The 17,446-nt window shown below is 39.6% G+C and overlaps 1 protein-coding gene across 4 annotated transcripts in view; it reads left to right on the forward strand.

Annotated features, from left to right (window-relative positions):
- LOC135556502 (transducin-like enhancer protein 4) overlaps positions 1 to 16,045 on the forward strand; it is a 96,639-nt gene extending 80,594 nt beyond the window's left edge. For all 4 annotated transcript variants that reach the window (XM_064989759.1, XM_064989761.1, XM_064989762.1 and 1 more), the window contains exon 20: positions 15,903 to 16,045. In XM_064989759.1, the coding sequence (XP_064845831.1) occupies positions 15,903 to 16,010 (108 nt within the window). In that variant the 3' untranslated portion in view covers positions 16,011 to 16,045. The remainder of the gene's footprint in view (positions 1 to 15,902) is intronic.
- The last annotated feature ends 1,401 nt before the right edge of the window (positions 16,046 to 17,446 follow it).

Raw genomic sequence — 17,446 nt, forward strand, 5'->3', positions numbered from 1 at the left:
TGTCTCTCTCACACTATAATACCCTTTTCAGACATATGGAATGTGGCACCTTGAAAGCACCTCGGCTACGGCTTGTTTGTTTGTCTGTAAGGGTACAAATACAACAGCTTTTGAAATGCTGACACGGAACCTTCTCTGGAAATTCGAAGCGCCACTAAAATGGGTATTTTACTTGTCTATAAAGGAATGCCACTTCTAAAGTGGGACAGACATCAATCATTAGGCGAACTGTAAATAATAATCTTGAGATGCCTGCTCGTAACCTGTCTGCCTGCACGCAGACCACTCTCCTAAATGTTTTTGTTAAAATTAATGAAATACTGTGACTTTTAGTAGAAAGAAAACACATCTAGCTTCCCCTCCATAAAAAAACAGCATAAAAACAACACAGCAATCAGGAACGTTTATTGTCGTCAGGGAAACAATACAGAACATTCTATGCCGGAGCAGAATTCCACTATCTGAAAAGGTACAGATGCTTCTGATGCTGCACTTTTAAAAATTGTCTTAAAAGATAATCAGTTGTTGCTATCGAAACGTTACTGTAGTGGCGTTCTGTCCATAAAGGGTATTATTCTGCTACTTCCTCTCTTGCTTTCTTTCTCTTGCTCGCTTTTACTCCCGATTTATTTCTCTCTCTCTCTCTTTCTCTCTCACATGTACATACACAAACCCAAACCCCCCCTTTCTCCTCCTCCAATTGCTCTCACTCAACACTACCTCATCCCTTGTACCGATCCATCCTCTCTCCCTCCTCCCCGTTTCTCTGTAGTGTGAGTGTGTCTGTCAGTCAACATGGCCTCTCTCACCAATGGCCTGCTGATTGACAGCCCTGGTGATATGAACCTGTTATGTGGAGGAGAGAGGGGATGCAAAGGAGGAGGATGAGATTGAAAGAGGGGGAGAGTGGAGGGAGAGAAGTGGGGGGGAGAAGTGGGAGGAGGTAGAGTTAAAGGAGGGATGGATTGAGAGAGGAGCCGTGCTAGTAGGGAGCCATCTGGGGATAGGATCATAGGTCTGATGCAGACAGAGACGGATCCTGGTGGAGACAGAATAGAGGTACAGTAGTAGGGATTGTTTATTCAGTTATTGTAGAGAAAGTCAGCTCCCTGTATTTCTGTGGTTCTGAAAGCTGTGATTAGTGGTGCTGAGAGCACAGCTGAACCACGTAGGGTTAAAAGGATAATCCACCCCCAGAAGTGAAACATGAAACTTCTGTCAGTTTGAGGACAGTGTATGTTCTATAAGTGTGTAAAATAACTATTTTCACCATGATTTAACTTCTATGTGGTCCGTCTATGAAATCAGGAAATTGTGTAGGAACTTGTCAAACCTATAAGGTTCTAATCACTGGAGATCGGGGATAAAACAATATCACATTTCATAATGCTTAAAAAATGTATGCGCTCACTACTGTAAATTGTTCTGGATAAGAGCGTCTGCTAAATGACTAAAATGTAAATATAAAACAGTTACCTGCACTCCAGATTGCCAAATCAGCCAATAGATGGTATGGGCATACTTGTCTAGAACAGGGGTTCTCAAAGTGGGGTCCGCAGAGGTACTGCGGGGGGTCCGCGGCCAGATCTCAAAATATATATATATTTTTATACGTTTTTTTATATTTTATTATACATTGCATTTTTGAATATTATGAATATAATAATAATAATATTATGAATATTATGAATATTACTAACTGATTAAACTACTTTTGGCCAAGGGATCTGTGGAATATGTTTTTAAAGTGTGTAATAATTAGAGGTCAACCAATTAATCGGAATGGCCAAATAATTAGGGCCGATTTCAAGTTTTCATAACAATCAGAAATCGGTATTTTTGGACACCGATTTGGCAGCTTTTTTTTTTTACACCTTTATTTAAATCTTTATTTAACTAGGCAAGTCAGTTAAGAACACATTCTTATTTTTAATGACGGCCTAGGAATGGTGGGTTAACTGACTCGTTCAGGGGCACAACGACAGATTTTTACCTTGTCTGCTCGGGGGATTCAATCTTGCAACCTTACAGTTAACTAGTCCAATGCTCTATAACCACCTGATTACATTGCACTCCACGAGGAGCCTACCTGTTATGCGAATGCAGTAAGCCAAGGTAAGTTGCTAGCTAGCATTAAACTTATCTTTAAAAAAACAATCAATCATAATCACTAGTTAACTACACATGGTTGATGATATTACTAGTTTATCTAGCGTGTCCTGCGTTGCATATAATTGATGCGGTGCGTATCGTTGCTCCAATGTGTACCTAACCATAAACATCAATGCATTTCTTAAAATCAATACAGAGAAGTATATATTTTTAAACCTGCATATTTAGCTAAAGGAAATCCAGGTTAGCAGGCAATATTAATCAGGTGAAATTGTGTCACTTCTCTTGCGTTCATTGCACGCAGAGTCAGTGTATATGCAGTTTGGGCCACCTAATTTGTCAGAATTTTACGTAATTATGACATACCATTGAAGGTTGTGCAATGTAACAGGAATATTTAGACTTATGGATGCCACCCGTTAGAAAAAATATGGAACGGTTCCGCATTTCACTGAAAGAATAAACATCTTGATTTTGAGATGATAGTTTCCAGATTCGACCATATTAATGACCTAAGGCTTGTATTTCTGTGTGTTATTATGTTATAATTAAGTCTATGATTTGATAGTGTAGTCTGACTGAACGATGGTAGGCACCAGCAGCCTTGTAAGCATTCATTCAAACAGCACTTTCTGCATTTTGCCAGCAGCTCTTCGCTGTGCTTCAAGCATTGCACTGTTTATGACTTCAAGCCTATCAACTCCCGAGATTAGGCTGGTGTAACCGATGTGAAATGGCTAGCTAGTTAGCGGGGTGCACGCTAGTTAGCGCTCTGAGACTTGGAGTGGTTGTTCCCCTTGCTCTGCATGTGTAACGCTGCTTCGAGGGTGGCTGTTGTCGTTGTGTTCCTGTTTTCGAGCCCAGGGAGGAGCGAGGAAAGGGACGGAAGTTATACTGTTACACTGGCAATACTAAAGTGCCTATAAGAACATCCAATAGTCAAAGGTTAATGAAATACAAATGGTATAGAGGGAAATAGTCCTATAATTCCTATAATAACTACAACCTAAAACTTCTTACCTGGGAATATTGAAGACTCATATTAAAAGGAACCACCAGCTTTCATATGTTCTCATGTTCTGAGCAAGAAACTTTAGCTTTTTTACATGGCACATATTGCACTTTTACTTTCTTCTCCAGCACTTTGTTTTTGCATTATTTAAACCAAATTGAACATGTTTCATTATTTATTTGAGGCTAAATTGATTTTATTGATGTATTATATTAAGTTAAAATAAGTGTCCATTCACTATTGTTGTAATTGTCATTATTACAAATATATTTAAAAAACGGCCGATTAAATCGGTATCCGCTTTTTTTTGGTCCTCCAATAATCGGTATCGGTGTTGAAAAATCAAAATTGGTCGACCTCTAGTAATACAAAACAATGTAATATTATTAATCTACAATGTATGTCTTTAACCCTGGGCAACATGGGCCTGACTCACAGGGATATGTGTATCCACAGTACTCCTAATTATCCATTTTTCAACTCAATACAATTCCCCCAATGTTTAAAACTTCTTGAAACTCCCCATCCCGGATCCGGGTTTGTGACTAAAGCCTCAGGCTCATTAGCATAACACAACGTTAACGATTTCTGAAAATCGCAAATAAAATGAAAATAATGCGTCTGCTCTCAAGCTTAGCCTTTTCTTAACAACACTGTCATCTCAGATTTTCAAAATATGCTTATGAACCATAGAAATTGACTAATTTGTGTAAGAGTATGCAAAGCTAGTATAGCATTTTGAGTAGCATTTAGCACGCAACATTTTCACAAAAACCAGATAACCAAATAAATAAAATCATTTACCTTTGAAGAGCTTCTGATGTTTTCAATGAGGAGACTCTCAGTTACATACCAAATGCGCAGTTTTTCCTGAAAGCGTCTGTGTGTAGGAGAAATCGTTCCGTTTTCTACATTGCGTCTGGCTACCGAAACGAACCGAAAATTCAGTCACCTACAACGTAAAACTTTTTCCGGATTAACTACATAATATCGACCGAAACATGGCAAACGTTGTTTGGAATCAATCCTCAAGGTGTTTTTTCACATATCTCTTCATTGATATGCAGTTCGTGGAGGCTTGCTTTCCTCTGTATCGCATGGAAAAATACTGGCAGGTGACTTTTGCGCACCAATTTCGGCGCAGGACACCGGGCGGACACCTGGTAAATGTGGTCTCTTATTGTCAATCTTCCAATGATCTGCCCACAAATACGTCCCAATGCTGCAGACACCTTGGGGAAACGACAGAAAGGGTTGACTCACTCCTCTCGCATTCACAGCCATATAAGGAGACAATGGAAAACAGAGCCTCAAAAATCCTTGTCATTTCCTGGATGCCATCTCATCTTGGTTTTGCCTGAAGCTCACGTTCTAGGGCACGCACAGAGAATATCTTGGTATTTCTGGACACGTCAGAGTGTTTTCTTTCGAATGGTATCAATTATATGCATAGTCGAGCATCTTTTTGTGACAAAATAACTTGTTTAAAACGGGAACGTTTTTCATCCAAAAATGAAATAGCACCCCCATAGATGTAAGAGGTTAAAAAAACATGTTTTTAACATAAATGCACTGTAATTTAAACTTTAAAACTGCAATGTTTTCTCTTTGCCTCATGGCAAAATGTGTAGAATAGCAGGAAATTATCTTGAAAAGTGCCAAGAGGCAGGCTTTTCAAATGTTCTCTCCCCGGGCCCGAGACCTGGTTTGTCCAGCCATGGATTTCAGACGTCATAGTAAAACTCCTTATAGGCTATCAGAACGCCCTCGAGTTGTGTTCTGATTATAAGGGGTCCCTGATGAATTTGCTATCACAAAAGGGGTCCCAGGCCACAAAAGTCTTGAGATCCCCTTGGTCGAGAACAGTTCCATCCGCTTATTTCGTCATGACAAAATATATATCTCGCTTAGATGTGCTCAATCTAAACAGTGTACCAAATTATTCATATCAGTTTTTCCATCAAGTACCATTATGCAATCAGGGTTGCCATGACCATAGTTGTCTAGCAATTGGGCTACTTGAAAACAATGTCACGGATGAAAATGTATTGATTGCATAGTCACTTTAACTATACATTCATGTACAGACTACCTAAATTGGCCCAACCAACCAGTGCTCCCGCACATTGACTAACTGGGCTATCTGCATTGTGTCCCACCACCCGCCAACCCCTCTTTTTACGCTTCTGCTACTCTCTGTTCATCATATATGCATAGTCACTTTAACGATACCTACATGTACATACTACCTCAATAAGCCTGACTAACAGGTGTCTGTATATAGATAGCCTTGCTACTCTTTTTTTCAAATGTCTTTTTTACTATTGTTTTATTTCTTTAACTACCTGCACACACACCTTTTTTTCGCACAAATGGTTAGAGCCTGTAAGTAAGCATTCGGCACACGTGACAAATAAACTTTGATTTGATGATTGTGGGTTTTTGGGGTACTTCTAAATTGCACTGCGTCAGCCATGACATTTCTCATAATAAAAAAAAGCTATTATTATTTTCACTGTGACAGTGCCACCTGCTGCTGCTGACTATCAGGCAGTGAGGCAGGCTGTTGCTGATTGAGTGAGTGGGGGGCAGGGCCAGAGAGGTGTGTGTCGGCCCTCCATTTGCACATTCTCCGCCCTATGCACAAGTGCCCCACAACTGGGGGAGTGAAAATTATGGAGGGTGTAGGTAGGGGCTAATTAGACACTCCGATAATCACTTTGACTGAGCCAGCAACGTTGCCGGCTTCAGAGCGAAGTTTAATCTCATAAATCAAATCAAATGTTACTTGTCACATGCTCAGAATAAAACAGGTGTAGACCTAACAGTGAAATGCTTACTTACAAGCCCTTAACCAACAATGCAGTTTTGAGAAGAATAAGTGTTACGTACATTTTTTAAATAAAAATAAATTACTAAAGAGCAGCGGAAAAATAACAGTAGCAAGGCTATATACAGGGGGTACTGGTACAGAGTCAATGTGTGGGGGCACAGGTTAGTCGAGGTAATATGTACATATAGGAGTTAAAGTTAACACCTGTGCCTATATATACTCCAAACACCGGCTTCTTTGGCATTATCACTTAAGTATGCCACGGATGTGACAAAACCAATTATTTTTGCTGCTCTAATTATTTTGGTAAACAGTTTATAATAGCATTGCTTCGTGCCTAAGAACAGATCTTAGCTGTGGTATATTGGCCATATACCACACCTGCTCGGGCCTTATTTCTTAAGTAAAACATGAATGGCATAATTCAAGTCAAGTGTGTTCCACCATAAATTTATGGGTTTATTGATCCCCTCCCCATTCCCTGGAAGTCACCCTCAGGCTGCGTTTCAAACTCATAAATGACACACCCTCCTCCACTTACCCTCGCCTTATGCCCTTAAGGGAATCACCGTGGCCATCTTTGTCGTTGGTCCAAATGATTAGCCAAGCAAGGGAAGTTGGCAACGTAAGCCCCTCAGTCCCCGTTTTTAGTCAGCTTTTGCGCGTGTACAATTATGTTGACTCCTGGCCTGAAACGCCCCATAATTCAATTCACGATGATTGTACATCCGCTAAGAAAAGTCCACCAAAACTTAAAACCAACATTAATATGGAGAAGTCAACATTCAAGCGTAAGTAAAAACAAATGTAAATAAGTTAGAAATTGTGCTACTAATGCACATGATGGCTCAAACACGTAATGATGTTTTTGTTTGGTTAGCTTTTGGAAACTTGCGCCGCACATAACGTTCCCCGACATCATACTTATACATTGTAATTTTAGATGACCTGATATAGTAGGATGGCTAATATTCGATGTCTGCGGATGCGTGGTCTTCTAGCCAAGATATGAAATGCAATCAAAATTGACTGTAGCACATATAAAGCACCGACAAGCTACCGGTGGCTGAGAACACAAACATTGTGGACCGAAGGAGTGATGAATTTCCGGACAAAGGCGGTCCATTTAAATGAATTCCTTCCTCCCTTGCAAGTGTAAACTCGTCAATCGTCATGGTACGTCATCAGAAGTGTCCACTTAATTTAAGGACTGAGGGGAGAGGGTGTGTCTTTTAAGTGTTTGGAATGCAGCCAAACTTTACGGTCCAAACACTTAAAAGACACACCCTCATACACTTACCCTCGCCTTATGCCCTTGGGAGAATCCCGTTTGCCATCTTGGGGGGTGAGCCAAATGATTCGCCAAGCAAGGGAACTTTGCAACGTAAGCCCCTCAATCGTCGTTTTTAGTCGGCTTTCTGAGTGTACAATTATGTTCACTCGGGGAGGTGCCAAGATGGCGGCTTGAACAGACGTTCTTTTTTACCGAGCTCTGTACCAAACTTCAGAAAGATTGTGAAAGAAAAAAAAGTTTACAGTCATTACTATTTTTATTTGTTCAAGATATAAGACCTTTCCTGTGACTGGAATAATAATTGGATAATTTATTTTGGCATGTCCATGCAAAGTCGTGATTAAAAAAAAGAAAGGAAGAAGTTAGCCGTTCTATTGCTAATCAACAAGAGAGAAACGTGCTTATAGACAACTGCCATAACTACGCTTGGCCTATGGATAATATCATGCTTTCGAATGCTGAAGATGACGAATTCACCCTCTTTACCGGTTACTCCGTGCAAACCTCCACCATCCCAAAAACCCAACATGAACTCTGACATCGTGGCTACCCTCTCCTTACTCATCAACTCCAGGTGTGACGCAATTGAGAAAACGGTAGGCGTGAAGTCTTGAAAAAGATTGTGGAGTTTGCATGTGGTGAAATCAAGGATGTGAAAACAAGAGTGGCAAAAGTTGAAAAAAGGGTGGAAAGGGTGGAAAATAATAACAATGTCGACCATAGACGTCTCACTGATCTGGAACAATACACAAGAAGATGGAACCTGAGACTCTACGGCTTGCCAGAAGTGGAGAATGAAGATGTGTGAGGAGAGGCTATCCGTATCTGCCAAGAAGTTTTGCCTGCAGAGAAGAACAAAGTTGGTGATACCATCGAAGTTGTGCATCGCCTCTGCAAGAAGCAACAGCAAAACGATTCAAGACCAAGGCGTATCATCATCCTATTCACTGCCAGAGTCTACAGGGATGCTGTCTAGAAAGCTGCTAGGAAGAACGCCCTCCTTCAGAGCCATGGTCTGCGTTTCGCCGAGCATCTCAGCCCAGAGGACATAGAAAGAAGGAACAAGTTGTGGCCAACGGTCAAGATAGCACGAAATGAGGCTTACTTTGTCGGAGGACGAGGCTTCATCAACGGTTCAGAAATCCATATTCCTCCCTAAAATCTCACCAGAAGGAACAGGTTGATGGTTTCAGCCATGGTATTCTCATTTTCCTTATGTTGTTTACCTAACAAGCATCAGGTGACTATTTTTCAGGAATACTCAGGTATTTCAATTTATTAGTTTGTTCTTGTATGACCAGAAGACCTATTTTGTTTACAAACTTACGAAGAAGACAAAGCTGTATTTATGTTTTATGTATACAGTAACTAAGATACTGTTTTAAAGGGCATACAGGTCTGCTCTGACTTTACACGGTTATTGTTCTATTTAGTTATTAATACTTATTTCCAAAAAAAGGTCTTAGGAACGTTTATATGTAAAAAAAAATATTCAATTATTTTATGATCAGCTTTCATATGCACTTAAAATAGTAGGTACCCTTTTATTTAAATTATTATTTGTTATTTTATTTCTCAGAATAGATCCTGATTACACTAAAGAGGGTTTTTAGTCTCTCTTACTACAAGAACCCTTGGTTTGGTCTTGAACATAATTTCCAGTTGAGTTGAATTTCAAAGCCAGATAACGTCTAGCTCAAAGGTTATAGAATAAGCTATTTTCACTTTCAATTGACTTAAATGGTGCAGATCTCGGTTCCTTATCGTTTACTTTCACTGATCCTACTACAATTTATACTTTTATATCATCTTTGTTTTGTCTTTGTCTATAGTTTCTCTTAGTGCTAGGGGGTTACAAAGCAATGTGAAGCGCAAGGACTTATTTCTATTTGCTAAACCATTTTGAACAGATTTTTGCTTTTTTCAAGAGTCTTACTCAATTTCGGCTGATGCCAACTTCTTGAGGTCACAGTGGGGCAATGATATTTGGCTTTCCCATGGATCTGAACGCTCCGCTGGTGTCACGACAATGAAAAATACCTTTGGTGGTAATATTCTACACTCGGAATGTGACCCTTTCGGTCACTTTATTTGTCTTGTGATCAGTTACAATGACATTACGCTCATTACAGTCAACTTGTACGGGTACAACACCAAACATGAGAATGATGAGTTGCTTGAATCTATAGAGAAACATATACTTCATTGGTTATCTAAATTTCCCAATTCGTTATTATTGATAGGAGGGGACTTTAACATTACTATAGATAATTCAACTGATAGATGGCCCCCAGGTAGGCCAACCAATCAGAATTTGGGTTTAATACTTTTTATGGAAAAGTTTGATCTTACTGATATATGGAGAGAGAGGTTTCCGGCTGACAGATCATCCACTTGGAGTAACAAAACAGGCTCCAGACAATCCAGAATAGATTTTTTGGCTTCTATCCAAATGTATTGATAGTGAGTGTGTTACTACAAGTATTTGTACTACTCCCCTCACAGACCATAGGGCCATTTACATTGATATCTAAATATTTACCCCTGATATTAACCTTGGTAGAGCATCCTACTGGAAGCTAAATAGCTCATTATTAAATAATGATATAGTTAAATTTGAGGTTAAAAATCTGCTCTCACACTTTTGGGAAAGGGCTTGTGAAGAAAAATCCTATTGCAAGAACTGGGAGCTCTTTAAATTTGGTATTTGTCCAAATACCTTAGAAAATATGGTAGTAATCTTGCTAAGACCAGAATAGCTGAGGAGGAAAAGGTGATCATTAGATAACTTCCCTTTCTCAGAGGTCCCCAGCCGGCCTCTAGGGGGAGGAGAAGATGGAACTGATTGAGTTACAAAATAAACTGGATAATATATATAGATTAAAAGCAGAAGGAGCCTTTATTAGATCTAGGAAAAAAATGGATTGAGGAGGGAGAACAGAATTCATCCTATTTCTTTAGACTTGAGAAATTTCACTTTAAAAATAACACTATCCATAAGTTAAACATTGATGGTGTTATTACAGATGACCAAAAATGAATTGCTAAATGCTGTAGCAATTTTTACAGAAAATTGTATAGCTCTACGTACTGTCAGGAATCCACAAATATGTTTTTTAACTCACTGAATAATGTTCACTCTATCAGTGATATAGAATCTAAACAGTGTGATGAACCCATCAAAGTTGAAGAGATTATAGTCTATCAAACATCTAAAGAACAATAAATCACCAGGTGTTGATGGAATTACATCAGAATTTTACAAATTGTTTTCTGAACAAGTAGCTCCCTTCCTATTTTAAGTCTTTTTTAGAGAGCATTAAAAACAATGTTCTCCCTCCTACAATGAGTCGGGGGTTAATAACACTAATATAATAACACTACTAACACAATAATAATAACTATAAGATATTAGCCTTACTACTTGCAAAAATAATTAAAGAAGTCCTGGATGCAATCATTGATGAAACACAGTCTGGCTTTATGAGAAATATTTCTAACAATGTCAGACTAGTATTAAACATACTTGACTACTCAGACCTAATAACTGAGGTTAGTTTCATATTATTTTTAGATGTTTATAAAGCATTTGACACAGTAGAGCATCAGTTTCTCTTCCACTCCCTTGAGAGACTTGGCTTTGGGGATTTTTTCTGTAAGGCTATTAAGACTCTCTATACAAATGGTAACAGCTCTATCAAATTGAAATATGGCACCTCACCTAGATTTGAGTTAAAGAGAGGAATTAGGCAAGGTTGTCCTATTTCTCCGTACCTGTTTTTATTAATCACCCAACTTCTTGCAAATTCTTTAAATAATAGTCCTGTACAAGGTATTTGCATAGCTGGTAAAGAAATTATTATAAGCCAGCTGGCTGATGATACTACACTTTTTCTGAAAGACGCTAACCAAATTCCCATATCGATCAATGTGATACAATCCTTTTCCAAAGCGTCTGGTCTATATCTTAACATTAATAAATGTGAACTCATAGCTGTCAAAGATTGTTTGACACCTTCATATTATGGTATTCCAGTAAAAGAAGAACTTACATATTTAGGCATAACCATTATAAAGGATCATAAGTCTAGAGGCTTACTAAATTTGAACCCTCTTATTAAAAAAACCCAGAAGAAGCTAAATCAATGGCTACAGAGGGACTTATCTTTAAAAGGTAGAGTCCTAATAACCAAGGCCGAAGGTATCTCTAGACTAACATATGGCCCTCTATCTTTATATCTTGACAGTAAAATAAGCAAGGAGATAGACCAGATGCTTTTCAACTTTCTGTGGAGAAACCGTACCCATTACATTAGGAAAACTGTTGTAATGAACACGTATGAGAATGGTGGACTGAATTTTCTGGACTTTGCTACTTTAAATAATACTTTTAAGATCAATTGGATAAAACAATTCCTAAGAAGACCCACTTCTATCTGTAATTTTATTCCTCATCATGTCTTTACTTTTGGTGGCCATAACTTCATGTTTTTTGCAATTATAATATTGACAATATTCCAGTGAAACTTTCTGCTTTTCATCGGCAGGTTCTTGTCATGGTCCTTAATTTATAAACACAATTTTTCTCCACAGAGATATTATATATGGAATAATTGGGATATATTGTATAAAAATACTTCTTTGTTTTAGAATATTGGTTCCGAAATAATATCCTATTGGTGAGCCAACTGGTAAATGCAGAGGGTCTTTTACTCACTTATAAGGAATTCTTATCACTTTACAAGGTCCCTGTAACACCTAAAGATTTTGCAATTGTTTTAGATGCCATTCCCTCAGGTGTTGCTATATTATTCAGGAATGTGTCAAGACCTGACCCTCAGAGCCTACCTTCTATTGACTCGTCAGTAGGAAAGATTTGTTTCTCTTTTGGTCCATTCAACAACAGAGCGATATGAACCTTGTTTCAGCAGGATGTTGTATCTGTACCTTATGTCATGCCTTATTGGAATGGATTTATTGATCATATCTGTTGAAAAAAAAAGTTTGGATGTTTCCACACACACATACCTACTTGTTAACAAAATTAAGGAAGTTTCCTTTAAAATGATTCATAAATATTATCCTGCCAACCACTATATGAAGAAGTTTAAGGAAAACATCAACTCAAATTGCTCCTTTTGTAATGACCACCCAGAAACAGTGTTTCATCTTTTTTGGCATTGTATGCATGTAAGAAAACTGTGGCAAGACATCAGTAGGTTTATATTGAACACATTTATGAAGATTTTACACTATTGTGGAGAGATGTACTGTTTGGATTCTTTACATACAATAGAAATAAGCTGAAACATTATGTAATTAATTTCATTATTTTGGCCAAATTTCATATACACAAATGTAAATTTACAAACAGAAAACCACATTTTCGTACCCCAGAAAAATAAATTTAACTGTATTTTAAGACGGTTAAATGCTCTACTAACAAAAAAGCTGTTAGAATTGTAAGTATATATATGTCCCTTAAAGTCCTTGCATAATTGGAATGTGATATTGTACCCCCAAGGTCGATTGTCCATTGTTTGTAATATATGTATGCTTGTGTTCCCCCATGTGATTTATGTATTGATTTGTTGTTAATAAAATATATATATTAGAAAAAAAGCTTGTGCAGGCCTTCAAATAAAAAAATACTAATAAAAACAAAACAGAACTAGCTAGCTAATATGACATTTCCAAAAAATACATGTGACAACTCCTCTCTTGCTGCGAAAAAAAATAAGGTCGTAGTTTTCAGGCCTTTTGATCAGGTTTTGATAGTCATTTGCTGGAGAATTTAGCTAGACCTGGCAACCCTAAACCCAACACGCATTGTGTGTCTGTGTGAAACGGCCGTTGTTACCATAGCAACGTCTTCACCCTGGGCTCTGCGGTAGACTGAGAGGACTACAAGTTGAACATGGTTGAGATTGTAGACTCGTAAATTGCAGTTTCTTTATGTGATTTTACAGGTAGCTAGCTACTTCGCATGCTGATATTGACGTTGGTATTATTGTGTGTAGCTACGTTTGCTGACTAGTAGATACCTAGCTAACTAGCCAGTGGGTTTTGTAGTCGACTTGATCTGCAACATATTTCCACAACGATTTTCACATGTTGCTACTAACCTTGTTATAATGACAAAATGAGTAATTTGTCAACAAAAATATTGTTCTCACATATTCGTTATTTAACACTGTAATCATAGAAATTTGTGGTTTTAGGTGGATTGTACCTTTAAGAACCTGGGTTGACTTTTTGAAATGTTTATTTAACTAGGCAAGTCAGTTAAGAACAAATTCTTATTTATAATGACGGCCTAACCTGGACGATGCTGGGCCAGTTGTGCACCGCCCAATGGGACTCCCAATCACAGCCGGTTGTGATACAGCCTGGAATCAAACAAGGGTCTGTAGTGATGCCTCTAGCACAGAGATGCAGTGCCTTTGACCACTGCGCCACTCAGGAGACATCACTCTGCCAATCAGATGAAGAAGAATAACATTTACAGGCAGTCTGTTATAAAGCATGTATTGTGTAGCAATTACTATTACTGGAATGATCTAAAACCCTTGTAATGACTTGGTCATTTTCAAAAAAGTAGAGAATGGTCAATAATACACCAGAAAGACCATAATATATTATTTACTATTCCGATTGTGTCCAAACAGAAACATGTTATTTTGTGCCCTATTTTGATTCAATTAATACATCTAGGCGGTAATCAGTGAGGCTGGTGGGGGGAGCTATTGGAGGACAGGCTTATTGTAATGCCTGGAATGGAATAGAGTCAAACATGTGGTACCGATCCAATAATCCATTCCAGCCAATACAATGAGCCTGTCCTCCTATAGCTCCTCCCATCAGCCTCCTCTGAAAATACACTAGTGTTATTAGGGCATTTTGAGCCAACTCTGTAGTGGACCAACATAGAGACAAGCCTGGTTTATACCTAGTGCTTATGTAACAGTATAGATTCCGTCCCTCTCCTCGCCCCTACCTGGGCTCAAACCAGGGACCCTCTGCACACATTGACAACAGCCACCCTCGAAGTATCATTACCCATCGCTCCATAAAAGCCACGGCCCTTGCAGAGCAAAGGGAACAACTACTTCAATGTCTCAGAGCGAGTGACATCACCGATTGTAAAGCTATTAGTGCGCACCCTGGCTATCCATTTCACATCGGTTACACTTACATGCGTCCTTTGTCCAGATATTCTTTCAAAATTATTTATTTATTTTAAGACATGTATTGAGGGAGGGATAATGATGATTTAAATGGTTTCACTGTCCAGATCCATCTACACAATGTGTCTGGATATCTTACAGGAGGTGGTCAGGAAGACCTGATCACTATTTTTTATTTCACCTTTATTTAACCTTTATTTAACCAGGTAGGCTAGTTGAGAACACGTTCTCATTTGCAACTGTGACCTGGCAAAGATAAAGCAAAGTAGTGTGACACAGACAACATAGTTACACATGGAGTAAACAATAAACAAGCCAATAACACAATAAACAAGTCAATGACACAGTAGAAAAAAGAAAGGATATATACAGTGTGTGCAAAAGGCATGAGGAGGTAGGCAATAAATAGGCCATAGGAGCGAATAATTACAATTTAGCAGATTAACACTGGAGTGATAAATGAGCAGAGGATGAGTAGAGATACTGGTGTGTAGAGATACTGGTGTGCAAAAGAGCAGAAAAGTAAATAAAACAAAAACAGTATGGGGATGAGGTAGGTAGATTGGGTGGACTATTTACAGATGGACTTAGGTACAGCTGCAGCGATCGGTTAGCTGCTCAGATAGTTGATGTTTAAAGTTGGTGAGGGAAATAAGTCTCCAACAATTTTTGCAATTCATTCCAGTCACTGGCAGCAGAGAACTGGGAGGAAAGGCGGCCAAATGAGGTGTTAGCTTTGGGGATGATCAGTGAAATAAACACACCACAATCAGTTTAATGCATCTTTTAATCATCTACACCTGTCTGAAAATGTGGGTACAATCAGAATGTGGACAAAGGACATGTTAGAACCAGATATAAACGGTGCTATAGAGGCATGAGGCAAGTGAGACATTAGCTTCCTGAGTAGAGCAGTGATGTGTGGTGCCATGTGGGACCCACAGGGAGATCTCTCCTAATCACTGTCACTCACCCACCGCTGTGGAAGTGTGTTCCTTCCCAGACATATCTGTGTTCCTGAGTAAACACACATGTGTCTCTGTTTCATACTGTCTGTGACTCTGTTTTGTTTAGTTTATTAATTTGACCATTTAAAAAAAACAAGCAAACATAAAACTTGAAAAAGCCATACATGCACATAAATAAAATCGAGGATAACACACAAAGTCTGGGACTTATTTCCACTGTGGTACTCGAGACAAGATGGCTAGACAAGATCCAACAGTATGGCAGTGCCTTATCAGTTTCTCTCTGTTTAATCTCAGTTTCACTCCCTTGTTTAAGACATGGAGCTGAGTGTTATTACACCTACTGATAATGACCAGGCTTTGGCAGGTCCACCTCTGGTCCACATCAGAGTTCATGGATGACTCACTGATTTGTAACAACTTCTTTCTTTTCTTCCTCTCTCCGTCTCTTTCCCCCTCCCGCTCTCCTTTCCTCTTCTCGCTCTCTCTCTGTCAGTCCAAGGAGTCCTCGTCTGTCCTGAGTTGTGACGTGTCACCGGATGATAAGTACATAGTGACTGGTTCTGGAGACAAGAAGGCCACCGTGTATGAGGTGGTCTACTGAGAACAGGAAATAAGTGTGTGTGTGTGGGGGGGGGGGGGGGTTACCTACTTCAGGACTACAGCAGGGCAGGTGGGGGCAGCTATGGCTCTTTTGTACAGTAGCAATCTCCCCAGCTCCAGCTGCCAAAAGGACCCGACTACAACACCCCCTCATCTCAGCTAGCTGCTCATCCCAGCATGTACACTACCACTATAGCCCTGAGGATGAGGCAGGGGAGAAAGAGGGAGAGATGAGTAGAGCGCAAGAGAGAGGGAGAGTAAGATGGAGGGAGAGGGCTAGAGATAACAAGAGAAGGGGAGGGAGAAAAGGAGGGTAATTAGTGCTGTTTTCTGATTAAGAGCTCAGCAGAAGGGAAAGCCCAGAGGAGGAGCGCACCACTCTGGGAGCTGCAGCGAGGAGCACTGATACCAGACAATCGATTCATTAGTCAGACAGTGGAACCCTTAATGATGCCAACGCTGCGCCACAGCTCCCCAGCAAGGGGTGTCAGGAGCTTGGGAGAGCTATCACCGTGAGCCGGGCTGGAGAAGTGCTGGAGCTCTGCCCCAGAGATATACCCACAACACAGACACACACACAGCCCTGCACCCAATTAAATATTCATAGCAGCGCTCCCCGTCTCACTCCCCTAATATCTATTTTACTTTTGTCTCACAAAGGCCGCGTTTAATGAGGAGCGGAGTCAATCTGAGTCTCAGCGGGCCCCTGTGCCACAAACACTAAACAGACAGGAGCAACACTGGGCTATGCTGTTCATCTTCATGCTTACCAATGGCTTGTTCTCCTGACACCACTCGCCGTTTAATGCTCATTTAACTTCCCTGTTTAATACTACATTCTTCAACGTGTAGCAAATAAGGAAATTGATGATATCCACGTACATTGCAAAACCCTGCTTCGGTAGAACTGGTCACAGAGCTTAATGTGTACATTTGTTTTAAGTCACGCTCAAGCTACTTGAATATTTTAAGGGTGCTGTGTTTGCCCACGTCTGTACGTTGGCCTTGGAGAGCAAAATTAAGTGATACACTACACAACCTAGTGACACACAAGTGGGTGAGGGAAATATATTTGCCTTTTTTTTTATCTGTGTCCTTCTCCTTGGTGATGGTGACAAGCAGTGTACTGTACTGCCCTTTTCACAACACCACAGGGGTCCTAAAACTGGGCTACCATTTTGGGAAGGCTTGTTCTGACTCCTGTTTTTGTTCCTGTTTCAAGCAGAAGTGATAACTGTACTTATATAGGTTTTCAGTCATTAGTGTGTAATGCTATTTCAGTGTTTCTGTTCAATCTATAGTCAGTCAGTATACAGCAGCAGGCGTTAGGTCATGTCGCTGTGTTGGGGAAAGGTGAAGAGACATTGGGAAGTGTACAGTATATGGTGCCTGCCTACCCACCCCTCTCATTGCCTGTCAGCCATAGACAGTCTCTCT

This window comes from Oncorhynchus masou, chromosome 15 (genome assembly GCF_036934945.1).
Source record: "Oncorhynchus masou masou isolate Uvic2021 chromosome 15, UVic_Omas_1.1, whole genome shotgun sequence".
NCBI lineage: Eukaryota > Metazoa > Chordata > Actinopteri > Salmoniformes > Salmonidae > Oncorhynchus > Oncorhynchus masou.